Here is a 27,425-nt window from a genome sequence, read left to right on the forward strand (position 1 = left end):
GAACAACAGAAATCTCACAAAGCCCATGGCTTCATTTCTGCTTCCTGAATCTATAAACTAGCTTATTCAGATTAAAGAAAGTAAATATAAACTCTAGGACAACGCGACACCCATTGACAAAGACCTTGTTATTATACCGGGGTGGCTACTCTTGCTGCAGTCCTTCACCTTCATCTGTACCAAGTTGTGGGAAGTCGACACGCCAGACCATCTTGAACGGAACAACACTTTGGAAGGAGCATAGCGTGAGTTGGTGCTGCCAGGAATTTATGGCTGGGTATGCCAAATATAAAAAAAATCGAAGCAAAATATGCAATATAATAGACGATAAGTTCACTAAGGAGTGGATGTGGATCTAAGGTGTTCTACTTACCTTGCTATCTTGCTTGAGGGCCGAGGAATGAGGGTGTTGCTGCTGTGCTACAGAAGGGGCGCCGCCCATCCAGTCGGTTGCAACCGTCGCTGCGGCGCCAGCGTGCCATGCGCCGTCACCTGGCCACTGGTCGGCCAATGGCGGGCTCCTCTGCCGCGCTTCGCATTGGGCAACTGGGTTGCTGGGGCGCTAGGGCGGCAAGGGTCCTACTGGAATTGGGGAGGTCGGGAGGAGCCGGACGCCGGAGTGTTGCCGGTCCGGGGGCTAGGTGGAGGTGGAGGCGGACTAGGGCAGAACCGGGAGGTTAGGGGAGGGGGGCGGGGGTGGGGGCGGGGGCTCGGGGCAAGTGTAGAGGGAACGATTCCCCTTATGCATTTTTGGTCTTCCTTGCTGGGGTTCGTTGAATGGGGTTCATAAGTTGTATTCCCTCCATCATGGAATGTAAGGCATTGGAGGGTTTAAAATTTATACCCACATCCTAGGTCCTTTAGGAGCATGATTAATAATAGAGCCAAATGCTGGGCTATAAGCCAAGAGATAAGAGTCAAGTTATACAAATAATAAGTAGTCCTTTTGCTTATCTACAAGATAGTAACTAATTTATACCTTACATTCTCTTTCCTATTCACTCTCACATCCACTTCTACTTGGACCACATTTATCTACCCCAAAAGCACGAAATTTCTTTTGCTAAGGCCACCTAGGAAATCTGCCCCGCTGAGGAGCTGCATCCTTGTGCACCCATGAATTCGTCCAAAAAAAAGGCTCTATGAAAATTGATTGTCCAGATCTCAACCTGGAAGACTTCAATGCCATCCAATGCTTCAACGCCTCCTCCACCTCTGCCCCGACCCCGCACCCTCGGCACCGCGCAACTGGCCGTGGTTCGATTCCCAGTGACCTCCTTTTTCCTTATCCTTTTTCCTCGCTCTCTTCCCCCCTCACCTAGCCACCCCCGCCTCTCTCTCTCTCTCTCTCTCTCTCTCTCTCTCTCTCTCTCTCTCTCTCTCTCTCTCTCTCTCTCTCCTGCCGGTGCCTGAGGCGAGTCTGACGACGCGACGACGGCGGTGCGAGTCTCCACTCCGGCGAGCGGGTAACGCGTCCTGGCACGGCAGAGGCGGGAGAAGCAGTGCAAGGTGGGAAGCTGGCACTGGCGTGTCCCGACGTGGCGGCCGAGCGACGCGGCGCAATGCTCCAACACTTTCTTCTTCCCTGACCCCCAAACCTTGACTTGCTTGACGGCGTTCAGCGCCGGCCGCCGAGGTTGGCTCCGTGCTCGCCCTCGCCGAATCCAGCCTCGCTCCCGCCGGATCCGGGGTGGCTCGGGCCGGATCTGGCCGCTCCCGTTTGGGGGGTGCCACCGCTCACCCCTGGGCTGCCTGTGTTCTCGCTCGGGGTCCCCTAGCGGGCGTTCCTTGGGCCGGCGCCACCCCCTCCATAGGGTTGCCGGGGGGTTGGTGCTGGCTCAGCTCGGGTGTCAGCCACCGGCCACCGGCATCCGGCCTCCAGCCCAAGGTTGCCGGCCGAGACCTCTCGCCTCAGTTCGGTGCCTTGGTTTGGGCGCGGCTTGTATGGTGTATGTGTTATTTGGCTAGGAATTTTAGTTGGAGGCATCAATTTATTGGAACAAAAATGCTCAGCTTTTCAAGTTTAGGAAGGGAGGCCAGAAGCAACCGGTGCGCCGCAAGTCCATCGACACTTTTGAGCAGAGGACCTCCGTCGTCGCCAGGTTAGATGCTGAGAAATTCCTTATTTGCCATCAAAGTTTAGAATGCTTCCCTATTTGCCATTGAGCTAAACTTTGTTTCCCTTCTTGACATCCCTATTCATTCGGTCATGGTCCATTAACCTAATTTTTTTTCATATTACCTAAACTGCCCTTACCCCATCTTCTCCTCCCTGTATTCTCTTGTTCCATCCTCTCCCCCAAATGGATCTGTATCTCGCAGCTCTCCCTCCCTCCCTCCCCCCCCCCCCTCTCTCTCTCCTCCCCACCTTCTCCAATCACAAAACTCTAGATCGAGGGACAGATGTCGCGCCTCCAAGGGAGCAGGTCCAGGTGCCGTCTCAGGCGCTAGGCTGGCCCCTGGCTGGATCAGGAGCAGTGGCGCCATGCGCCTACCCCTGCAGGAGGAGCAGCGGGCGTCCGCGGAGCCACAGCAAGCGGAGCGGTGGGCGCCAGGTGTAGCCCATCTGGGAGCGACTACTAGCAGGAGGCCGAGCTCCCAGTGCTAGGTGTAGGGCTGGCCCCCGGCGAGACGGGAGCCTGGCCCGAGCAAGCGGAGTACCGGGAGCCTGGCCCAAATTTTACAGCAGAGTTTCTACCGAGGGTAAAATGATCTTTCCATGTGGTCTTTAACACTGTTACCATAACAGATGGACTTGAATAATGGCAAGAAGGGAAACAACATTTGGCTCAATGGCAAATAAGGAAAGAAAACTTTCACGATGGCAAATAGGGAAGCACTCTAAATTTTGATAGCAAATAAGGAATTTTCTCTTAGATGCTCACCAAGATTTCCGCCTTTTCACTTTGTCATCTCTTGTTGCATTTGTTTAGCCAGCAGGCTTCGTACAGGCAATGCTTTGCCTCTTTAGTTCCGAGTCATATGTATGCTTTGCAACTCCTCTGTGCCCTCTGAGGCTGTTTCATCCAAGCGGCATTGATCTTGGTAGGATTCTTCTTGCACATAGCTCAGCCTGTGGAAGTCAATTTGCTCCTGGTTCATTTGGAGTATTTGCCTCATGTTCTGCTGCCCCTGTTAGTTTCCAGAATTGATGTGGCTATGTTATACTTCTATTATCTCTGCTATTCTTGTTAAAAAAATCAGTAATCCAGCCGCTCATGCTTTGATCCTTCTGGTGCCCCTGCAATTCTGCAGATTAATAACTTTAACTTGGTTTTCAGAAAACCAATTCAATTTCTTTGTGCTCGTTTTACATATTTAGTGATGAAGGTTCTGTTTGTGTTTGTTTCACTGGAGCAGACACAGGGGGACTGGGAGGTATGAAGCCCACCTCTGGGACAATAGCTGCAGAAAGGATGGGCAGACAAGGAAAGGAAGGCAAGTTGATATCTAGAATATCCAAAATAAATAAATGATGTAGCAAAATTTATGCATTTATACCTCTTTCTGATATTTTGATTCCTCTTCTTAGGTACTTACACCGATCATGCCTTTTATTGTCCTAATTACTCGTTCCAAGCTGTGGCCAGCTCCAAAAGGTATACTTCCTCTTGCGTTTGGGATGAAAAGTGCAAAATGGGCATGAGTTGGAGCAATTAGCATCACTCAACTATCTGTTGTGCGTAAGGCACAAATTCCACCTATTGCTAGCTCCTTTTCTTTTCATATAATTACTATATTAGTTTCAGTTGTCTAACATATATATCCGGATTGCCATTTGATTCATGGATCCATGCTGCTGTAAATCGTAGCATAATTCCTGCATTTGTCATGGTAATGCATCAGCTTTTAAGTTTCCCCTTTATTGATGGATGGAGCCTTGAAAGAAACTTTGGAGGGTGGTTGCTTTGAACACCAGATGTGCTTAGTCAAATATTGTTCTGCTTAACTTCAGAAAACTTTACATGATATCAAACTATAAATATTAAGTCTAATAGAGTTATAGCTACAGTTTATTTGAGTATTCAAATGAAAGTGAATGTTCATTGAGTATTCGAATGAAAGTGAATGTTTCAGTTTGTTGCCATATTCCACCAGTAGATAATAGGAGGGACTAAAAACATATACTTGAATTATCATCTATGCTCAATTTCTGTAAGAATTTGCTTGAGCCTTTAACCTAGAGGTTCCACTTTCCAGGATACATTTTTAGCACCGGCAAGCTATATTATGCACCCGCAATTATCATTAACAGCTTTATGAAATAGCTTTTGCAATTTTGACAAAATGTGACCTCATGCAGTAACATCCAAGGTAAAGGCTTATCTGAGAGATTGCCTGCTCCGCCACTAGCTGCGGTCGCTACATCTTCGAAACTAAAGTTACCGTGATAGAGTGCAGCTGTGAGGTCAGGCTTGAGCAGTGGCGGAGGACGAAAAAAATTTAAGGTATGGCGAAATGGTATGGATATATTCCCCTTGACCAAAAGCTCCTCGAATTTACACATCATCACCATAGTTTCACTAAAAAAAGAAATAAATAGCACATAATTTTGCATCAAATTGGTGATTAAAAATTGCATTTTACAATTTGTACTTCTTAATAGTGCCTACGTCAGTATGGTGCCTCATTTATGTTTGCCGCTCGCCATAAACTTGGTCATCTATCTTTTCTGCAGGCCTTGCTAGTTGCTGCGCAGCTCGCATGTATATGCCTTCACCAATCACCACTCTCTCCCCCTATGGCCGGCATTGAGGCCTATCATGCAGTTTGGTCATGGCTGCCATATTAGCTATTGGGCCAAGCAGGCCAGCAGTAACAGCGGGTAATAAATGGGCGGCCCACAAAACTAGATAGCAATCGTGGCTTTCTTATTCGTGTGTCTCTTCCACTCGCTTGTAGCTATGCGTCCATGGAAGCTAGCATGATGCCACAGCTAGAACCCGATAGTTAGCAGCGACTTGACGAAAAATCAAGGTATGGTAAGCGCCATACCTCGCCATACCGGGTCCTCCGCCCCTGGGCTTGAGGTATCAGGTAGTGGCACGAACTTCAGGTTAGAGAAGCTATTGATAGAGACGCAGAAGCGGCGGATGTTGGTCTCGTTGGAGGCATTGCGGAGCCACCACATGCAGGTGAGTGTGGCACAAACAAGGCAAGAAGGGCAGTGGATGCGTTAAAGGATCTGATCTAGAAGATCGTTATTGGTGAGTACCTTATTGGCAGCGGTGTCTTCCTCCTCAAGCAATGGGGAAAGCATCACCGCTGTAGAAGAGATAACTCTCGCACGGGATTGTGGTTTCTTAGCTATTCATGTTCTAATTTCCACCTTAATGTTGCTACTCTTATAGGGCTCGACTCTTATTGTGAACTAGCAGCTGTCACCAAAACAAAATTTGTACTTATCTTTGCCGCAGACCATCCCCACCTTAGTGCTACCTCCAATGATACATGTCATCCATGCCACCATCAAAGCATCTGTAGCGGCATGACAGCTACAATATTGTTTACATTTGTCATCCAACCACCACCATGCAAACACCATGTTCACCACATGTTCTATGCTAATCTAATACGTGTCCCCCACCGCTAACACTTGTCGTTTTTCCTTAAGGTAATTGCTTGCCGTGTAAGCTCTCTTCAATCCATTTGTCAACACTAACTTACTCTTTTTGCTCTATTAGCTGTCATGCAAATACTACAATGCATCGAAGGGTCAAAAAGTGGACTGCACACATCCTTCCTCCTATACCTCTCAAAACACAAAAAGTATCAGACATGATTGGAGAATAAATAAATGACAATAACCAGTGTGATGCTCTCGAGAGTTGTCCATTAAACTTATTAATTGGATCCCAAAGATTAAAAAATTATTGATTATATGTATACGGAAGATAACTTTTCCATTATCAAAAAAAGGAATGTATGCATCTGCCTAAATTACAAGCTGTTACTATATATGATGGAGTGATAATCTCTGGCATATGTCTCTATCTCTTTATTTCTTCAATACAATTGTAATTTGCTTGCATAGCACGTTTATACAGTAGTGTGTGTGTGTGTGTGTGTGTGTGGAACACGATTGCTTTTTGCTAGAATGTGTGTGTGTGTGTGTGTGTGTGTGTGTGTGTGTGTGTGTGTGTGTGTGTGTGTGTGTGTGTGTGTGTGTGTGTGGAACACAGTTGCTTTTTGCTAGAAATTGGCCTAATGTTTGTGATGCGTGCATCGAACTTGTCTTTGTTGTGTGCAGGCATTCATGTAAATGGCACATGTATTCTGCACGAAGGGGTCCTTTTTTTTTTTCCTTTTGGAATGGTAAGAATTGAGGTTCGCGTGTATAAATTTTTTGAGCTGAACATTTCTACTTGCGTGTCTGAAATTTGTTTAGGGTTGGAACTTGGGAACACATGGTAAATACTGGTATGGATTTTGGAATGCGATAAACGCAAGCATATGTTATGATTCTATTTGGAGTAAAGCTCGATAATATGCCTAATTTGTTGAGGGCGAAGAGTAGGGATGTAAATGGATCGAATACGGACGGATATGATATCATATTTATTTTCATATTTTTGTTCGAATACGGAGTCGGATACGGATAGTATTAATTTTTGCCGGATAAAATTGTAATAGATATCGACATCATAAAAATGTAACTTCTAATATCAGGATAAGGATCGGTTATGGATAGTGAATATCCGGAATCGGATATGAATGGAAAAAAAAAACCCTTCCAGACCGGATCAAATTTGAATATAGTCAAAAAAATATCCATACCGGAGAGGGCATTGTTTGGAACCTCCTCCCATAAGGCCCAAGAAAAGTTTTCCCTTGTTGAAGATTTTGACGACAAGATACCCCCAGGCGACAAAGGGGCCGACCCTTGAGCTGCCCTACCCCGCTCCAGGCCACCTCCGGTGGCTACTACTGTCATCGGTGTTTAACCGCCAAGCCTACTACGGGTATCCCCGGAGTAGTTGATTGTAGGCAGGGAGTCATCGAATCCGGAACTTGAAGGTAAACGTAAGGACACAATACACAAATTTAGACAGATTCGGGACGCTAGAATAGCATAATATCATATGTCTTGTGTGGTGGTTTGGTATATTACGCCTTTGCGCTGGTATGTTGTGCTCTGTTGAGCCTATGTTTTGGAGAGATCACTGCCCGCCCTTATATAGTCTAGGGGACAGGGTTACATGAAAAGTCCTAACCGAATACTAGCAGAGTCCTACTCCAATAGGGTCGGGTAGTTTCCTTGTATGTCAACTAGTCCTACTTCTATACGAGTAGTTACAAGAGGATAAGGTATATGTCATGCGCTATCCCTTACTCTAGAATATTCCATCTATAAGTAGTCCCGCTGTCCCGGGTCTGACAAGCCCCCGAGCTCTTCGTAGCCGAGTGTCCTGTAGGCGTCGAGTACTTCCGAAGACATCTTTGAGTGCTTTGAATGCTTCTGGAATTCTCCAATGTTCCATCGAGTGCTTCGACTAGTCTTTCGAGTACTTCTTTGGCTGCTTCGAGGCTATGAGGTGCTCAAGCCCCGAATCATCTTCTTTTATATGGTGCGCAATGAACTCGCGCTCCATATGGAGTAGCCTCTGAGCCTTAGGTTGAATCGCAGAATCAGGCTGAGGGTCAAATCAATCTTCAATCTCCTAGTCTTTATCTTCCAAGAATTTGAAAAATAAGTCGTCGATGACACGTGCCCCACATCCTCTGAGCCTTGAATCCAAATTCCAAGATTTGAAATTAAGGATCAAAAAGTCGTAGCACATGGTGTGAAATTTTTCTTGTATCCAGTCTTCATATGAAACAATATCGAGTAGTTTTGCAGAGTCCAGCCCACGAGCTTGTGAGCTAGGCAAACCATAGAAGCCACATCGAGTTGTCTGTGCGACGAAGTGACAGCTAAGTAGCTCTTGGGAGCATACCTTACCCAGCAGCATGCTCCAGGTCCAATCTCCTGTAAGACAAATAAAAATATGTTGTAAAATTATATACATGATATCGTGTCCCAGCATTGTATAATGCATGTAAAAGTATGGGAGAGAATTAAAGTAAATAGTCCTTTATAAGGACTTAAAGATATCCCTCAGGATTAAGTATGCGTGAGAGCCTAAAAACTACTTGACTCTCCTTCCTTTCCTTTGAAAGGCTCAGAATTCAAGTAGAATTAGGTGGGCGTGGTGACCCGCAACTACTTGATTCCTATACCTTTCCTTTGAATAGGTAAGGAATTCCAGTAGATAGTCGGCAAAAGTGCGGGTCACGCACAAAATAGTTGGCGATAGTGCGGGTTGTGCACAAATGGTTGGCGAAAGTGCGAGTTTGCGCACAAATATGCATAGGCATAGCTGCCCTGAACCCGACACAGCTTGCACCAAGCTCGTTAGCAATGCGTGTCGAACTCTGGGTACCAAGCACAAGGGTAGCCTCCTACGAACACGATGGTCCAAGCCATGGGCAATGTCCTCTGAACTCGGGGTACCAAGCACGAGGATAGCTCCCAACAAACTCGGTGGTCCAAGCATGAGGGCAATGCCCTTCGAATTCGATGTAACAAGTGTGTGGACTGTTGGTTAGCAAACCCTAGAAGTAGTTGACAATAGAGCAGCCCCTGAGCGTGATTTCAGTCGAGAGGCATACTCCAAATAAATAGCCGATCCTGTGAAAAACAAGTCGGAAAAGGTATAAGTGACTTAGCTTGATTGGAGCCGACTAGTCGGAATCGATTCCGACTAGTATTGATGGTGTGAAGCCTGCTCTCGACTAGTTTTCTAGTCGCAACAGTAGTCGACGGCGCGTCGGCGAGTAGTCGAAGTAGTCATAGCTGCATAATGATGAGCTAAGTCGAAGTCGATGTAGATGCGGTGCAGGCTGAAGTCATGGCGTCGTGGCACAGCTAGACAAATAAACTCCGCCCCGTGCATACATGTCATGCATTAACACACGTATTAGTAGTCAATAGACATGGGAAGAAAGAATTAGAATTAGATATAAGGGCTTGTACAATAGTGATTAGTGCATCATCTTTATCTGGATAATTTCAATTATCAAGAGTCATTAATTGACGAACCGAGGGTGCTGTCGTCTCGCGAGATGAGGGCAACGGCTGGTGCTCCTAGACCCAACCGACGACAACTCACCCGTTGTAGTCGTCGTTGCCAATCGACGCCGGTGAACACAGATCGAGTGCGGGGGGACACATTTTGGCGTGCTCAACCGCCCTCCGGCTCCCTCCAGAGCTCGCCCCGTCCACCGCGCTCGCCGGCCAGAGCTGCCGCCGCACTGCAGCCCTCCCGTGCTAGTTGCGGTAGAGGAGGACCGGCGCCAGGTATGACGGGCCGCTACCGCCACGGCACCACACCTAGCCTGCTCCTCCCTCCGCGCGCCGTGGAGCAGAGACGAGAGAGCAGAGAGGATAGGGACGGTGGAGGAGAGGGAGTGGGCGGGGTGGGCGGTGGGTGGGAGAAGGAAACAGGAAGAGAAAAAGGGAGAAAGAAAAAAAAGAAAAAGAAAAAGAGAAAAGAGTAAAGTGAAAAAATAGAAAAAAAATTTAACCATTGTACATGTTTGACTTTTTTATGCATGCCACAAAACAATACACAAAGATCTATTTCACATCTTTGATCACCAAGTTTCACGTGCCTAGGCATGTATTAAATAGCTTGCAGACAGCCACACAAACACACCATTGTACAAGTTGTCTGCTTTATCATCGTGCGGTATTCTAGACACATACAGATGGCAGCCGTCTAACCATTGTACATGCCCTAAGAAAAGAAAGAATCTGGAGTAGTTAACCGAATTACAACACATTAACACACGTATTAACCCACGCAATCAGGCAGCCGGAATTCTGGGTTTGAGGCTGCCGAGATCCGGTGGCCACCGGCAACCATAGAAGAGGTGGGGGGAGGGGAAATGGGGAGTGGTAGAGAAGCCCAACGGTGGAGGCAGGTTGCGAGGGCAGCACGGCGTGTGTATGTTGTTGGTCTTTCAACAATTGGGGCTAGTTTGGAAGCCCACCTTCCCGGCCTTTTCCCTGGGCTGGCGGCCCACGTGGAATTCGCACCCGGACCAGATTTTCCATGCATTTCGAAGCCCACCTGCGGGGGGATCCCGACCGCGGTTTTATATTTTTATATTTTTTGTTTTTGTTTTTTACAAAAATATATTTTTGTTTTCAAAATTTATAGGAATATACCCCGGCCGCCCCACTACTGGGAGGCCGGGACCTGGTCGCCCCGCTGCGGGGCGGCAGGGGCTTTTCTGCAAAAATTTCGAGCGAAATTTTTACAGAAAAGCCCCTGGAGGACAGGTCGCCCGGCAGCGGGGCGGCGGGCCCCGGCCGCCCGGCAGCGGGACGACCGACTCCCCCACCCTTATATAAGGGTTGGCTGGTCCCCCACCCCTCATTTGCATCACTAAAATTACAGAAACCAAGAAAAGACAGGGAGGGAGGGAGAGAGGCGAAGCCCTACCGGATTTTCGAGCCGGCGACTGCAGGTAACCAAAATTCTTCTACGCTTTACAAATAGATTATATTGTAATTATTTTTGTTGACACAGTAGATTAGCAATCAGTTTAATATCATTATTGTGTGGTCAGATATGTCGAGCAAGCTTCGTTTTCAAGTTTATTATGTTGACTACTATATTTCTCATGATGCGTATGGAGTAAATCTATCAGCTTTTGAACGCAGAGAGTGCAGAATAGATAAACCCTTAGAGAGGAGTTTTGGTTCCATACGCAAATGCCTTCACGAGATATTCAATGTGAATCCAAAGACTCATTTCCTAACCGTTCAGACTGTGACGAATTGGGCAACTGAAGAGGATTTCTAGGAGTTGATGCTTATAACAAATACCGAAGAATGGCCGACTTACATGCAAGCAGCTCTTGACCGCGGGTGGCCTTTTGCAATGCTAATTCAGATTCACCAGAAGGCAGCTCATTTCCGTGAAGGGTCAACAAATACATCATCTCATATGAACCAAGCAGTGGAACAAGAAAATGAAGATCAGAACGTGCATGTCATTCAACCTGAGCCGCAAGGTTTAGCTGATGAGGGGGAGCGGATACCTGGAATAGTGGAAGCTATAGAGAATGAAGACCGGGAGGCTCGAATGATGGAAGAATGTGGGGACTCATCAGACGATGAGGACTACACGTTGCTAGGTGAATGGTGAGACAAGGGTTTTGGAAATCCAGTGATATAGAATATTAGGAGTAATGAGTACGAATACAGAGAGAATGAGGTTGTGCAGGGGGCAAAGTATCCTAGCATTGAAGCTGTGAAAGATGCTGTGAAGTTTTGGGCTATATCGTTGAGGAGGGAATTCAGAATTGTGAAGTCTAGCAGCAAAGAATATGAGGTGAAGTGTGTCAATGGCGATTGTACATGGCGAGTACATGCCTACAAGGGCAAGTACAAGACACACTAGGAGTGTTCAATTGTTACACAACATACATGTAGATTAACTGCTGTTGCGCAAAATCACCGTAACATCACATCCACTTTCGTGGCCAAGAAAATGTATGGGGTGATTCTCGACAAAATTGATTGAGCCAAAATTGATAATTAGGGACATAGACGACCGTTTTCAATACAAAATCAGCTATATAAAGGCTTGGTGGGCAAAACAAAAGGTGTTTGAGATGAGGTTCGGCACATATGAGGCATCATATGATAACCTACCTCACATGCTGTTAGCAATTGTGTAGAGAAATCCTGGAAGCGCGATTGATATCTACATTGTACCGAGTTTGTATGGGGGACCTGGATTTCTGCTCCGTGCTTTCTTCTGCCTTGGTGCATGTGTGAGGGCATTTATGTATTGTCTTCCTGTTCTGTGTATCGATGACACATTCTTGACAGGGAGATATAAGGGGATAATACTGATAGCGATTGGTGTTGATTGCAACAAGCAGGTGGTTCCCATCGCCTTTGCTTTTGTTGAGAATGAGAACACAGAGAGCTGGTACTGGTTCCTTAAACGTGTGAACATTCACGTTGTTGCTACAAGGCCTGATGTTTGCCTCATCAGTGACAGGCATGCAGGTCTTCTAGCAGCAATAAGACAACTACATGAAGTAATTCAAGGACAACCTCCTCTATGGCCAGATGTTGTGAGTAGGTGGTGCATAAGGCATATGGGTGTAAACTTTTATGAGCGCTTCAAGAATAAGTAACTTATGAATTTGTTCAAGAGGTTGTGCACTCAGAATCAGCAGCGGAAGTTCGATGCTTTGTGGCAGGTGCTAGATAACATGTGCACCGAGCTGCTAAAGGAACAGGCCTCAACCTCCAGCCGTAGACGTTCAGGTGGCGGACCTTTCACACACAGTGGATCAAGGATGCACCTATGGAGAAGTGGTCAATTCTATACGACACTGGTGGGCGTCGATATGAGATCGAGACAACCAACCACGCAGAGTGTTACAACATGGTAATGCGTCATGTTCGTGGATTTCCTCTTGTTGGCATAGTTGAGTTCATCATGTACGGATGCACAAGGTACTTCAGAGAGCGGTACCAGGCAGCTGCTGTCTTACTTAATGATCCACGAGTGGTTTTTTGTAATATGGTCACTAAATACATAAAAGAAAAGATTGAAAAGGCTCACTATCACAGAGTGGTCTCCATGGGCACAAAGGATCAAAGGTTTGAGGTTTTATGCAAGGACAGGACAGGTCAGTGTGTCCGCAGACACAGGGTGGTTCAGGATTGCTTGGTAACGCCGGAAGGTAAGGTGTTTTGCAGATGCAAGAAGCCACAACTTCTTCACTTACCATGCTCCCATGTCATTGCGGCATGTTCAGAATCTGGATTGGAAGCTGGGGTTTTTGTTTCTGAATATTACAGAAAAGAAACTGCTATGCACACTTGGGGCCATGAGATATATGCCATAGGCAGTCTGGGATCATTCACTCCACAAAATATCCCTCCAATGTACATTCCCAATTCAGATGCTAGGAGAGGGGTAGGTCGACGGCAGACACTTCGTATTTATAACGGAATGGATGAGTCTGAGGTGGGAAAGAAGAAAAAACGATGCAACCTATGTGGAGCAGACGGTCACACTTACAAGAAGTGTCCTAAAATGCATAAAGATAAAGCTGGTGCCGAGGTTTGACCTTCTGGGAATCCCACCGATAGATTGCCTCCGGATTTTGGAGCCCGTCGCGTTTAGATTTCGTTATGTATGGATATGTATTTGAGCCAGATGTATGGATATGTATTCCCACCTGTATGTGACAATTACATTTCGTTATGTATGGATATGTATTTGAACCAGATGGTAGCATGTAACAATACGAAGGTATTTGTGTAGTAAGGTTTCTTGGTTGCAATTCTAAATGTGTAGGTTGGTTGAATTAGATTGCTAACTGAATGTAGTGTACTAAAAATAGAAGGATAAGGTAGGTTACGAACCATAAATTCCCGGCTTGCAATACAATTTTGTAAACAATGCTACGATTACAAAGCAGAGGCCTAAGGAGTTCGTACTACTACGGTAAATAACGCTGAGACCTTTGCTGTAAACTAGGTACTTTAACAATGAAAAATAGTGCATATGCAACACGGTAACCTCGTGTTGTGACTAAACCTGACATGCCTTAGGAAATGTAAAATGACGGGATTACATGATGGTGCTTTACTGAGTACACCGGGGATATTTTCCCTTTCTAATAGCTTCAGACCCTGCTTCTTTAGCACGGCGGGCCCTCTCTCGCTTCCTCTTCCTGTCAGCTTCACGTTCCTCTGGCTTCTGACGTTCCACTTCTGCAATCCTCTTCTGAATCTCTTTCTGATCTTTCTTGCGCTTCTCCTCCATCTATTCTTCATGCAGCATTCGTTGCTACCTTTGTGCAGCCCACCTTGCTTGACGCTCAACATGATCCTTATCCTGTTGAGATTGCTCGGTGTCTAACCACTGCACGAAATCACATAGAGGCGGTGGAGTCTTTCCCCAAATCATGTTAAAAGTCATTACCAGATCCAAAAGTGGCAAACTCTGATAGTATTTTGTAATACCTTTGCTCGATCCCTGCCGTAATGCTTAGGCGGATCATACTCGTAATTCTCGCACATGAAGAACCTCATGCCAAAATCGTCCCCAAAAACCCTGGATTTCATTAGCTTGCACAAGGATCCGCAAAAGCACATAGGCACCTGGACTCCTTAGGGGACTGTTTCCCTCACCTTACTCCGTGGAATGTAGGTGGATCCTGAGGAGGCCATGGTGTTGAGCTCTGGCAATCACAAGTGTGCAATCAGATTGCTAATGTATTGTATCACAAACTGATTGCTAATCTAATGTGTTAACAAAAATAATTACAACATAATCTATTTGTAAAGCGTAGAAGAATTTTGGTTACCTGCAGTCGCCGGCTCGAAAATCCGGCAAGGCTTCGCCTCTCTCCCTCCCTCCCTCTTTTTTCTTGGTTTCTGGAATTTTAGTGATGCAAATGAGGGGTGGGGGACCAATCAACCCTTATATAAGGGTGGGGGAGCCGGTCGCCCTACTGCCGGGCGGCCGGGGCCCGCCGCCCCGCTGTCGGGCGACCTGTCCTCTAGGGGCTTTTCTGCAAAAATTTTCGCGAAATTTTTGCAGAAAAACCTCTGCCGCCCCGCAATTGGGCGGCCGGGGTATATTTCTGTAAATTTCAAAAACAAAAATATATTTTTATAAAAAATGAAAATAAAAAATAAAAAAAACCGCGATCCCTACCCCCCCTATTTTCCCTGGGGCCGGCGCTCCCCACCTCCCGAGTCCGGGCGTGGCTTCCCTGGGCGATTCTGCGTCCGTCTCCATCTCGCGACGACTGGCGCCGCCACCTCCGCCCCCCGAGTCGATGCGGCGCCCCACCTGCGCCTACGCCTCCTGAGCCGCCCCACCCCTCCGTCCTCCCCCATCCGGGCCGCGCCGCCCTCCATCTCCTCCACGGCATCTGCCTCGCCGTCCAGCTTCTGTCGTCTGCCTCGCCGTCCAGCCGCGCGTCGTCACCGCCCCTCGCCAGCCGCAGCGTCATCACCGCCCCTCGTCCAAGTAGGTCCTCCTCCTCCCCTTCCTTCCCTTTGTAATTTCTTTATCAGTGAGATCTCGCCGGCCTGCTGCTCATGTGATGGAATCTCGCCTAGCTTTCCTCGAAGGCGTATCGTGAAGAACTTAGGCCGGCAACAAGCAACTGACATTGCTCGAGTCTATCTTCAGCTGAAGAAGAGGTACAACATGCATATGAATTGAGACTCTGCTGTTTCTGCATCTTCTTTTTTGACACTCACAGATCTGCACTATAAAAATATTTGATTCTTGAAACCGTGCATACTGCCTTCTTCAAGTCAGGGTGAAAGTAATGGTTTCTCAGCTATCAATGGATAAACTGTTACTGGATATCTGTAGATAGTATTGTCTTTTCAAGCATCATATACAGACATTATTGGGCATCTCTTATAATGTCTGGCGCATACACATTTGGTTCTGAAGAATGTGTTTGATTTTCATTTATAATATACGGTTGTGCTTATTACTGACCGAGCTTTTTCAATGGATGGAGCAGCAAGTGAATTAGAGGAGCCACTGATTGCACTACTTGGTACGTACATACGCCGTGCAGCCACGCATCGTCACCGCCCCTCGCCAGCCACAGCGTCGTCACCGCCCCTTGTCCAAGTGAATTAGAGGAGTGATAATTCAGTTAGCCAGCACATTGATTTGACGGTATGGTGCTGCAGAATTAGCTCTTGCTCTATTTTGGCATTTCCCCTTGAAACAGTTAGCAAAGTTGTTACTATGTTTTCTTGCTAGATATGTCTTCTTTGATGAAAGATTTTGTTAGTATATGTTTTCTTGCTGGATACTTTGGCTGTTGTCTGCTGCTTCATGCTTTGTCAAATATTTGCCTATGCTTTGTCCTCCTGCTGCTGCATGCAGATTTGATATTTTGATTAGTACTCCGTAGTATAATAGCATATCAAATCTGTCATTCTATATTTTCTAATAGATCTCTAGAATGGCTATAATCAGGTTTGCTAATATCAAATTATGTTGAGTGTTGATTCTTTCATGAAAAGTTAAGTTGATATTCGTTGTTGATTTCATGCCAAGCTATTCAGAAAAAGTTAATCTGCCATGGATGAACTATATGTATCATGGAAGCCTTTTTGACCATTGAAATTTTAGTTAATCTGAAGAACTAAATTTAGTTCATCTGACATGAAACTTGGAAGCCATTTTGACCCTTGAAACTTAAAGATGTCATTTCCTTTACTAATTTACGATTGTGAAAGGGAGATTGATGAGCTGCAGCTTTTCTTTTACTATCCACTAGTTAGTGTACACAGCTTGTTGCCATGCTTCTTCTCTGCTGTCCTTTAGCTTCTCTGATTGTCTTGTATGTTACTAGAATTCTTATCTTACTAGCTGTTGTATATAAGATCTTCATGTTCTAATCTGCATGTGGCAATAGATTTTTTTAAAATATGATCCAGTGAGGGGATTCTTGATGGACTGGCTGATTTGGTTTGGTTCTGTCATTGTTTTCTCAGATGTCCGATCTGCATTGCTGCTGACATCTTCAGGGTGTAAAAGTTTTGAGCTGGAGTCAAATTCTGTATTGTCGTTTAACTTGATGCTTATAAGTTGGAAGTGGTGCACCACCGTGCAATCTATTGTGCTAAACCTCAAGATATGATGCCGCTCGGTTGGATGCAAGTGCCATTTAGCAGCAAAAAAGACATTTTGAATCTCACGACTTGAGGTTGGCATTTGTACTGAAGACATGGGGTTGGCATTTGTATTTATAAATTTGAACGTATGGATGATCATGCAATGCATTGTCATGCATATCCATTTTGTTAATTATTAATGATTTTTCCTTAATTTTTCTATTTTTTGAAACTTTTTCTCAAGAGTTTCCTCCCCTGGATTCTCACTTTTACTATTTTTAATGAATTTTAATTGATTTTTCGAATCTCTTGAGGTTAGTTTTGTTCTCCAGGTTTCAACCTCCTAGTATCCCAAACTGCCCCAGGGATTTACCGGCCCTTAGGGGGAAGGCGCCCAGGGAACTGAGCGCACAGGGAAATCCCCGACTGGGGTTACCCTTCTTGGGCTAGGTACCCCCACGCTCCCAAACTAGGCCTTGGGGGTAACCTGTGGGCTGGATTTAGGGCGGGGATATGAACGTCAATGAATTACAGCGTCACCGGATTAACATGGAGTTGGGTGGCGGAGGCAGATTGGAGACGACAACGCCAGCGGAATGGTGGCCGAAGGGCGGGACGGGGTGCTGAGATTGGATGAATTCCACAATCACAAGCTGCAACGAATAGATGCGTCGAGGTTGGACGAAGTCCACAATCGCAGGTGCAAGGAATAGAGGCACGCCAGCGCTGAACATAGACTGTACGTCCCCAACAGTTGGCTACCTCGCGAGTCGGGAATATTGCCACAGAGGAAAGAGGAACGCAAAAATCAACTCCGATTATTTCCTCGCTATGGAACGACAACCGAGTAAATCAGGCCTGCCGTTGCTGCTGCTCTGCTTTTGCTGTTTTGGAGTGTGGATCAGAGTGAAGTATGTTGGATATCTCCAAAACACCAAGTGTTGTTTGGCTTTCCGCAAACAAAATTTATCCCCAAAGCCATCCCCTTACAAATGACAAGATCAGAATTCTTTATTGGTTTCCAAGTTCTATCTGTTGCTTCCTATGTCCGGTACTTAAAAAAACAATTTCTACAGGGACCCTTGTGAGGCTACTACTGATTTCTTGGCAAAACTAGACAGGTTTCGACCCTGATGTCTCAGGCGTCGACACCGAGGAAATTCATTCGTTTTCAACCGTATCACTCCATCACTCGGAGCATGTCGCAAGGCAAGCATCTAGCAATCTGAGCTGAGCAATCCCGGGCCCAAGCCGAGCCGCCGCCATGCCTGCCGCGTGATGATACTAGCGCTCACCAACACGGTGGGCAGCGGCGGCAGCGGCTTCCTTGTCTACGCGCACATCCGGGGCATGAGGATGCCGCACATCATGCTCGCCTTCGTCGTCTGCGTCAACGCCAGCATCTACCCTGTCTTCTGTGCCAAGCTCTTCCCATGGTCCACTCTCCTGCAGTCGCTACGCGGCGCCGGGTCGCAGCTCTACCTTCCGTGCAGGCGCGCGCCGAGCCTCGAGTGCCAGCGGCGACGACAGCCGTGGCGGCAGTGATCTGCCGCAGTTCGCTGTGGCAAGACAATGGCAAGGCCAGGCCGTCATGACCAAGCTACCAAGGGAGGGGCTGGTACATGGCGACGCACGGGCGCTGCGCCATCCCGGCGTACAAGCTGCAGGTCGGCGCGCTGCCAAAGTGTGCGGTGTGCCTGGGCGAGGTGGAGAAGTGGGAGATGGTGAAGCGGTGTGCCTGCACATGTTCCACCAGCGGGCATCGACCCGTGGCTGCACGGGCACTCGACGTGCCCGGTGTGCAGGTGCGATGTCTTCGCGTCACTACCAAGCCATGTAGTATGGCACTCGTTCTCTCCTTTACAATTGAGACTTGTAAGAAAAGGAAAAAAACTAAACTTTATATTGGTACATGTGTAGATTTAGTGATCAGCACAGTAGGACAGTTGGATTTTACTCGAGCCATGAAATTTAGGTAGAGTTAGTATCTCATTACCTGTGGCAAAGTAAACCTACGCAATTTTGTTAAATCCTGTACGAACTTGCATAATAGAAGGTACTAAATAAAAAAAGGGGGATAGATTTGGCATATCGACAAAATTGTAGCTTCTAAATCGAGCACGGACTCGATGAATTAGAGACTGCGAGCGGATATACCATAATTGTTAAAGCAACTGAATAAGTCTTAAGGAGCACGAGAGGAATGCAGAGCTCTTCAAAGATCAGAACAACAGAAATCTCACAATGCCCATGGCTCCATTTCTGCGTCCTGAGTCTATAAACTAGCTTATTCAGATTAAAGAAAGAAAATATAAACTCTAGGATGGCGCAACACCCAGTAGTGACAAAGACCTTGTTATTACGACTGGGTGTGGCTACTCTTGCTGCAGTCCTTCACCTTCATCTGCACCTAGTTCTGGCCTTCTGGGAAGACGACAGGACAGACCATCATGAACGGAAGAACACTTATAACAAAATCATTGTCTGGGTGCCTCTGGTATACCTTCTTCACCTTTCTGGTCTTGAGATGCATGTACGCGATGACACTAGTTTCTTCAAACTCCAAGAATACGAACTCAGCATTGTCCCCAACACCGACGATCGACACAATGCCCTCCTCCTGCTCCTGCCCATCTATCGGCTCCCCACCCTGCTTCATGAGATGGCCACATGTCTCAAGTAGAGAAATGGTGTCCCTGAGTAGCCACTCACCGGGGCGACTTCCAACACTGCTGTGGTTATCTATACTCTGGAACCAGACAGTAAGCTTGTCCCCCTTCACATTGAAGAGGTAGAGAACAGAGTTATCTCCCCGACAAGGGACAATGTTGCCGGTATACTCAAATTCCACACCTCTCGGGAGATCAACAATAGAGAATCTTGCGGTGGCTATATCCAGTGTAAGGATGTATCCTGCCATGGTCATCATGTAAATCTTGCCACCCATGAGCAGAGTCATCATCAGGATCTCCTGTGGAGACTTGGCGAGATCGGCCAAGGTTGAGAAGTGGACGGTCCAGGTGCCGGCCCGTAGGACAAATACCTTCGCATGGACTGTTCGGTCCTTGTTGCTGATGTCGACACGATAACATGAGGAGACATCACTGTCATCATCAGGAAGGAACATAGCTTGAAGACAATTGGGCCAGGTTGTGGACGGTTGTGGAGGGAGCATGACCGTATCTTCTCCCGGGCACCGTAGTGGTGCCCTCACAGCAGGGTCAAGGGGGCATGAAAGGATTCACTGAATCCATAGAGGACACGGTCGTTGCGGCAATCCCAAATAGTCAGCAATGGACTATCCATATTGTCAAAACTAAAGTTACCATGATGCAGTGCAGCTGCGAGCTCAGGCCTTGAGGCATCAGGTAGAGGCACGAATTTCGGGTTAGAGAAGCCGTCAATAGAGACATAGACCCCGAGTAGATGGGATGGCATCCGTGAACGGAAGCGGCGGATGGTGGTCTCATTGGAGGCGTTGCGGAGCCACCGCTTGCAGGTGAGTGCGGCACAAACAAGGCAAGAAGGGCAGTGGATGCGCGGAAGGATCTCACCTAGAAGGTCATCATTGGTGAGCACCTTATTGGCAGCGGTGTCTTCCTCCACAAGCGGTGGGGAAAGCATCATCTCTTTCGAAGAAATCGCCATCCCCGCTTCAGCGCTACCTCAAGGTGGGGAAAGCACCTTGTTGCTTTCTTAGCTATTCTTGTTCTAATTTTCTCCTCGAGGTGGCTACTCTTATAGGGTTCAACTCTTGTCATGGACTGCAGCTGTCACCGAACAAACTTTGTACTTATCCTTGCCGCAGACCGTACTCCTTGCCTTAGTGCTACCTCGGACGACAAATGTCATCCATGCCACCATCAATGCATATATAGCCAAATGACAGCTATTACCCCGTTCGGTTGGCTGGCTGGGGTGGGCAGCGGGCTGGCTGGCTGTTGTGCCGCATAGGGAATTGAAACATTTCGTCAATGCATAGGGAATCAAAACATGTCGTCAATGTCTGGCTGACTGTTGCACCAGCCAACCGAACCGGGTGTATCATATTTTCTACATTTGTCATCCAACCACCATCACGCAAGCACCATGTCCCCCACATGTTCCATGGTAATTTAATACGTGTCCACCACCGCTAACACTTGTCTTTTGAGTGCCTGTCGTGTAAGCTCTCTTCGATCCATTTGTCAACACTAACTTACTTTGTTTGCTCTATTAGCTGTCATATAAATACAGCAATTTATTGAAGGAACACAAAGTTGAGAGCACACATCCTTCCCTTATACCTCTCAAATCACAGTAAGTAACAGACATGATTGGAAAATAAACAACAGTAAACAAACTACAACGCGGCACTCTTGAGGGTAGTCGATTGAACTTATTGATTGGATCCAAGAGAGTAATAAAGTACATGTATGTGGAAGATAACATTTCTATTATCAAAAGAAGGAATATGCATCTGCCTAAAACATAAGCTGTTAATGTGTCTCTATTCTCTTTATTTAGTTAACTCGCTGTAATTTGCTTGCATAGCATGTCTATAAATGTTTAGGGATGAAGAGGGCATTGTCGGAAACTTCCTTTCGCAAGGCCCAAGACATTATTATCATAAAATGCATGATAATATGATAATCATTGCCCTATTTTTTCTACATGTAACAAGTAGTATAAAATGCCGACAAATATGAGCTGGCTTTGTTGAAAGAGCCTTTTTCACGGTCCCACAAGAAGCAGAGCCGAGTATGTTTATCTCAACCAAGTGCTGGTTAGCAGGCAGACTGACCTGCACTTATGAACATGATTATGTGAATTTCATCAAAACTAAATCTCATGAATTTCACTGTTACATAACGGCAGCAGACTTGTGAGGCATAATTCGATACTTGGAGACTTTTTGGTTTTTTGAAAGAGAGACTGGGAAGTCTTGACTCTTGAGCCCGGAAAATCACACGCTTTGAACGAGCAGCGGAGCAGCATAGGAAATGTTTAATCAGTTGTGTGAGGACCAGTGGTGGTCATCCATGGCGTGATGAGTGATTGACAACCATTGTGTGTTGATGTTTGTCTTGGTTGTGAAGTGCTGGTGTAGGGTGTGATGTGACGGTCGATGACGCGAGGTGAAGGTCAAGTGAAGGGTTCGGGGAAGAAAGAGGGCAGACTTGGCCCGAGGGACCCAAAGAGGCCGAGTAGAGTCACGGGCAGCCCACATGGTGCACGGGTCAACAAGGAAGCATGAAGGGAGGATGCGGGGATGTGGGTCGAGTCGGCAAGGACGATGGCGAGTCAACCGACCTCGGCCTTGTCCTAATGGGCTGTCCTCTGGGCCCACTCATCATTGTTAGGAATGGCTTCTGGTATGTCGGTTTCTCGCTCTGGTGGGCCCTTCAACCCATGCATTGACATGTGTTGCGCTCTAATTGGTCGAAATGTCATGTTCTGGATCATGCCTCACCACTTTGCTGCATTTTTAGCTCAAAATCACCTGCACATATTCTGAAACCAACAACTATAGAATATGTTAGTAAATAAACCTATACTAGCATTTATCCCACAATATGTTTGATTTTTGTGCAGGAGTTGACGGTCAAACTGGGTCAATATTGACCGTCAACAGCTACTGAGTTTTCTTCACTTGGCTAAGCATTGCACGTCAAATTGCACTGATGCCCTTGGGTCGGTTTATCCGGTGCCAATCGGTTAGACCGATGACTAGGTACCGGTTTAACTGGTTTAATCTCTATTTTTTCACTATATTTTGGCATCTCAACGGTGAGTTGGACACATCTCTATGGCAAATTGGACACTTTAGATTACATCTATGGGACCTAAAAATTCTACAAATATGATTTCAAAAACTTGTTAGTCTCATCAATTATGTTGTCACAAAATTACCAAAATCACAAACAATGATCTAATGGGGCCATGTTGCTTATAGAGGAAGAACCCAGGGAGCAGCACATTCCGCGGAAGTGGAGCACCAGGGCCGCAGGGCATTCTTGATAGCATAGCCCTGCCCAGGTGGCCCCTGGCCGTTGAGGGCGTGCTGAGGATTTCGGCACCATCACGGGCGTGAGAACTTCGGCGCCGTCGAGTCAGACACCCTTCGGTGCAGAATCCGGCTGTCGGCCTGCAATGGCGGAACATGAGCTCGGGATTTTGATTTTGATTTGATGAAGCGGAAGGGTAGGGAGTTAGGGACGGGGCAGAGGCGGAGGCGGGGAAGCACAGCGTGCTGAGGTGGGTCGGCGGAGCGGCACTGTGGAGCCGCGCCGCGAGGCCGGTGATGGCGAGGGCGCTGAGCGTGGGAGCCGATCAGAGTGTGGTGTGTGAAAGCAGGTACGCAGGCGGGTACCGTGCCGGGCGGAGGCGGTGAGAAAAATAATTGGATTTTGGCAAAAATGCTCTCTAACTTGCGGTTGCAGTTTCTATGTAAAGTTTTCAATTATTTTTTAACTTTATAGCATAGAAGAGATAATTATTAGATTATGTAATGCACTTGCAAACCTTCTCTCAGAAGGAGAAGAACATGTCAGTCAAGGAATGCATGCGCAGAACTCCTCAACTGCACCTGGTGTATCACGTTGTCTTGACGTGTACGGTATGGACACACTTATAAGGAAGGAAGCCTCAACTATATAGTATTATTGTCAAGTAAATAGAATTTTTTTTTCTGAGAAACCTATCTATCGACCGCCACCGTATCGGATCCAATCATGCTCGCGACGACGACGACGCACGCCGGCGAACCCTAGTGGTCGGAGCTCTCGCCAGACCTTCTCCGCGACATCTCTGCCCGTCTCCACGCCGCGGTTGACTTCGTCCGCTTCCACGCCGTCTGCAGGCCGTGGCGCGAGACGGCCGTCGATGGTGCGCCTAGGGGTGGTAATGGGCCATGGCCCTAGTGGCCTCTTCACAGCCCAATAAGACCCTTAAAATTTTTAGTTCAAAAATACATATGTTTAGAGCCCGGCCCTTTTAGGACCCGATCCTTAAATTTTCTAGTTCAAAATATTGGACCCTTTACCACACCTAGGTGCGCCGGGCTTCCTGCCGTGGCTCCTCGCCCCGTCCGGCGCCCACGTCACCAGCGCCGACGACCTAACGGTCCAGCGATGCCGCTGCGTCTTCTCCGGGACGAGCTGCAGCGCGCCGGGCATCTGCATCCGGGACAGGAGGGTCGCGTGCGCCGACGGCACGGCGGCGTGGTTGGTCGGCGGCAACTGGGAGCGCCGTCTCGTCAACCCTCTGACCGCCGCCCACCTGCCTTCTTCTTCCCTCCTCAGGTGCACGCCGCGACACAGGATGCCAGATCGCACCCACCGCGTCGTCTCCGGCGACGGCACCATCCTCGTGTACGACTTCGCCCCGCATCCACCAGGCAGAGCCGATTTTCGTTTTGTTGGGGAAGATTTCATGGGCGCCATCATGTGCCCCGACAAGGATTGCCCCGACCTCGAGCCATGGAAGGGTGTATCAGGTGATCCCGGAACTGACCGCTCACTACCGGAATCCAGTAATTCGCCGTGTGCAAATCCACAGGCACACGGCGAAAATATGCTTTGCCATGAGCCATATGAAAAACACACGGCGAAGAACAGGCACACGGTGAAAGGAGGCTTCGCCGTGTGCCGCACCTAAGACACACGGCAAAGCCGAATCTTTGCCGTGTGGGACAGCTCGGCACACGACGAAGAGAGAGCCACGTGCGCCATCCGCTAACGGACATTGACGGACGTTGATGGACGCACGACGCCGTCCGGTTTTGCTGTGTGCCAGAGCTTAGCACATGGATGATCTCCTTCCTCATAACATTGATATGATGCACTCGGAAAAGAATATCGCTGAGGCACTCTGGGGTACAATCATGGACATTCTTGATAAAACAAAAGACAATGTTAAGACCCGAGTGGATCAAGCTAGTTTATGCGATAGACCAAAACTGAATATTCCACCACCCAAAAATGGTAAGAAATGGAAAAAGCATCCAGCTGAATTCGTCCTGAAGAAGCACCAAAAGAAAGAAGTACTAGAATGGTTCCAAACTTTAATGTTCCCCGATGGGTATGCAGCGAATTTAAGGAGAGTGGTAAACTTATCTAGTATGCGAATCAATGGGCTGAAGAGTCATGCCTACCACATATAGATTGAGCGGCTTCTTCCGGTGATGGTTCGGGGCTATCTCCCTGACCATGTCTGGCAAGTGCTGGCAGAGTTAAGCAATTTCTTCCGCCAGCTATGTGCTATGGAGTTGTCTCGGGCTGTGGTTGAACAAATAGAAAAATTGGCCCCTGTGTTGCTTTGTAAGTTGGAGAAAATCTTTCCACCCGGCTTCTTCAATCCGATGCAGCATATGATTTTGCACCTCCCGTATGAGGCATAGATGGGGGGACTGTTCAGGGCCGTTGGTACTACTCAATTGAGAGACAATAAAAGATCTTTCGAACTAAATGTAAAAATAAATGCAAAATAGAAGCTTCCATTGCAGAAGCATACATTCTGGATGAGGTCTCCAACTACACAACAAAATACTATGATGAAACTCTTTCAAGCGTGCATAATCCACCCACTCGTTACAATGAAGGCGAAAATAAAACGAACCTCAGCCTCTTCAAAGCCCAACTTGGAAGTGCAAGTGGTGCAACTCCTAAGGCCTTGCTCAATGAAGAGTTGCGCACTATCATGATGTATGTATTGATGAATCTAGTGGAAGTCGAGCCGTACATACAGTAAGTTCTCAACAAACTATTTTCTCGAGTATTAACTATTCTGCATCCAATAAGCTCTTTTTACATCTGATCCTTTAGTGTGATATCCTGTGCTCTATTTATTGGCAAAATAAGTAAGCGAAATGGAAAGCGTTTGCAATAGCGCTAGTGTGTCTAAATTTCAATTTGGAGTTTTTATTTGGATATCCGAGTTCATAGAAAATTTAAAGTAGGTTCCATTTTGAAAAAAAGTTACTGGCTAAACTATCCCAAACTACATATTGAAATTTTGAAATTGATTTTTAAATAAAGTTATTGGCGAACGTTTCTTCATAGAAGAGGTTCATGGATTCGTTTGCGGTAATTTGGTCGATCTAGTTTTGCAAATCAAATTCGAAACTGAAGTTTCAAGCTCGAATTACAAGATGCATTATCATAGGAATTCGAAATCAGGTATTTCAATGAAAGGTTGAACTTCTGTTCTGTCTGTCCCAATGCATTTCAGTAAACGAGTGTAGCATATCTCCTTCTGTTTCCACAACAAGCAACTAAGGTGGAACGCACAAACAGAACTATAATTTATGCAAACGTTCATTAGACAAACTCTGCAACCCACAAATCTCAGCTGTAGACCAGCAAAAAGCAAGCATAAAAAAAATAAAGGATTCGATCCACGATAGTGAATAAAATCGACTCAGTGCTGTCTGATGAATATGCAGCTCAATGACTAGTCTTGCATTCATACAAAGTATACTGAATATACGGGAATATCACACAATATTTTGCCAATAAATAGAGTGGTTGGATCTTTAAGCTTCTCTCATGAATTATAACTTGAGAACTTGGTTTTTGTCTCACCAGCAATTTACTGTCTTACATTTTTTGTAAAATCTATCGGCGGCATCGATACGCCAGAATTGTCGCCGGGCATCTCACCGACGCTACCCCACAGCAGTTGTTCCCACCTCAGCTCGGCGTCCCACCACCATTTGACGACCCACCGCAGCCATAAACTTGTTTATCTGTGCACTTATGGACTTGTAAACTTTTCATCGAACTTGTGGATTTGCATTGAACTTTTAGACTTTCTATTGCACTTGTGGATTTGCATTGGACTTGTGCTTTGTATTAAACTTGTGAATTAGCAGCTTTGTATTGCACTTATGATGTTTGTTGTCATATATGTCTTGCATGTTGTTTGTGATATATGTATTGATATATGGTGGAGTGGGGACCTTTAAACCTAAAAAAACAAAAAAAAAAACAGGGTTTCTTCGGTCGCTTTGCGGTGTGCCGTGGCCATGGCACACGGCAAAGTGACTGTTGGGCCGGCCTGGAAGCAGACTTTGCCGTGTGCCAAAACGCAGCACACGGCAAAGTGACCATACTTCGCCGTGTGCCGCAGGAGCGGCACACGGCGAAGCCGGGAGCTTTGCCGTGTGCCTGCTGTTCGGGCACACGGCGAACAGCCGCCGACGCCGTCAGCTGGCCGTGACGGCGTCTGCTCGCTTTTTTTCGCCGTGTGCCTATATACACACGGCGAATAAGTTTGCCATGTGCTTGACTATTGGCACATGGCAAACAAGGTCTTTGCCGTCGGTGCTTTGCCGTCGGCCACCGTCAGCGAAGTCTTCGCCGTGTGTCTCGGGCACACGGCGAACTCGTGGTCTCCAGTAGTGGCTGCTGCGCCGCCATCTACAACCGCGGCACCGTCGTCTGCGCAGACCTGGCAAACTACTACATCCTCTGGCAGACCGTGCATTGTAACAGTAGTACTGGCCGCCATGTTCGAATGAAAATGACAGCGCGAACAGGGCTACCGGATGAGCCCGGCAAGATACGCCGGTGCAGCTACCTCCTGGAGTCTCGCGGTGGGGATGAGCACGAGCTCCTGCTGGCCAGCGTTCTTCAAGAGGCCTGCGGCGATCTCTCGGTGTCGCTGCACGCTCTGGAACGGAAAGGCGATCTACCGCTGGTGGAGTGGACGAGGAGGGACGATGACATTAGCATGCTCCGTGATGATGTCCTGTTCTTGGGAT

General features: G+C 47.1%; 1 protein-coding gene and 3 long non-coding RNA genes across 4 annotated transcripts; 2 read left to right on the top strand and 2 right to left on the bottom strand.

The window, feature by feature from the left end:
• Positions 1–2,139: 2,139 nt before the first annotated feature.
• Positions 2,140–6,058, top strand: LOC120696249. The gene is made up of 4 exons (XR_005684047.1): positions 2,140–2,703; positions 3,361–3,599; positions 4,304–4,448; positions 4,679–6,058. It is a non-coding gene; the product is annotated as an uncharacterized LOC120696249 (long non-coding RNA).
• An 8,139-nt stretch (positions 6,059–14,197) lies between these two features.
• Positions 14,198–14,441, bottom strand: LOC120696256. The gene is made up of 2 exons (XR_005684048.1): positions 14,392–14,441; positions 14,198–14,265 (listed from the first exon to the last, which is right to left on the bottom strand). It is a non-coding gene; the product is annotated as an uncharacterized LOC120696256 (long non-coding RNA).
• Positions 14,442–14,778: 337 nt separating this feature from the next.
• Positions 14,779–16,895, top strand: LOC120696240. The gene is made up of 4 exons (XR_005684045.1): positions 14,779–15,062; positions 15,155–15,238; positions 15,574–15,734; positions 16,562–16,895. It is a non-coding gene; the product is annotated as an uncharacterized LOC120696240 (long non-coding RNA).
• A 1,956-nt stretch (positions 16,896–18,851) lies between these two features.
• LOC120651482 lies at positions 18,852–20,370 on the bottom strand. The gene has a single exon (XM_039928967.1). It carries the CDS (start codon positions 19,854–19,856, stop codon positions 19,092–19,094), a length of 765 nt encoding a protein of 254 aa, XP_039784901.1. The 5' UTR covers positions 19,857–20,370; the 3' UTR covers positions 18,852–19,091.
• Positions 20,371–27,425: the final 7,055 nt, after the last annotated feature.

Source organism: Panicum virgatum, chromosome 1K (genome assembly GCF_016808335.1).
Source record: "Panicum virgatum strain AP13 chromosome 1K, P.virgatum_v5, whole genome shotgun sequence".
Classification (NCBI taxonomy): Eukaryota; Viridiplantae; Streptophyta; class Magnoliopsida; order Poales; family Poaceae; genus Panicum; species Panicum virgatum.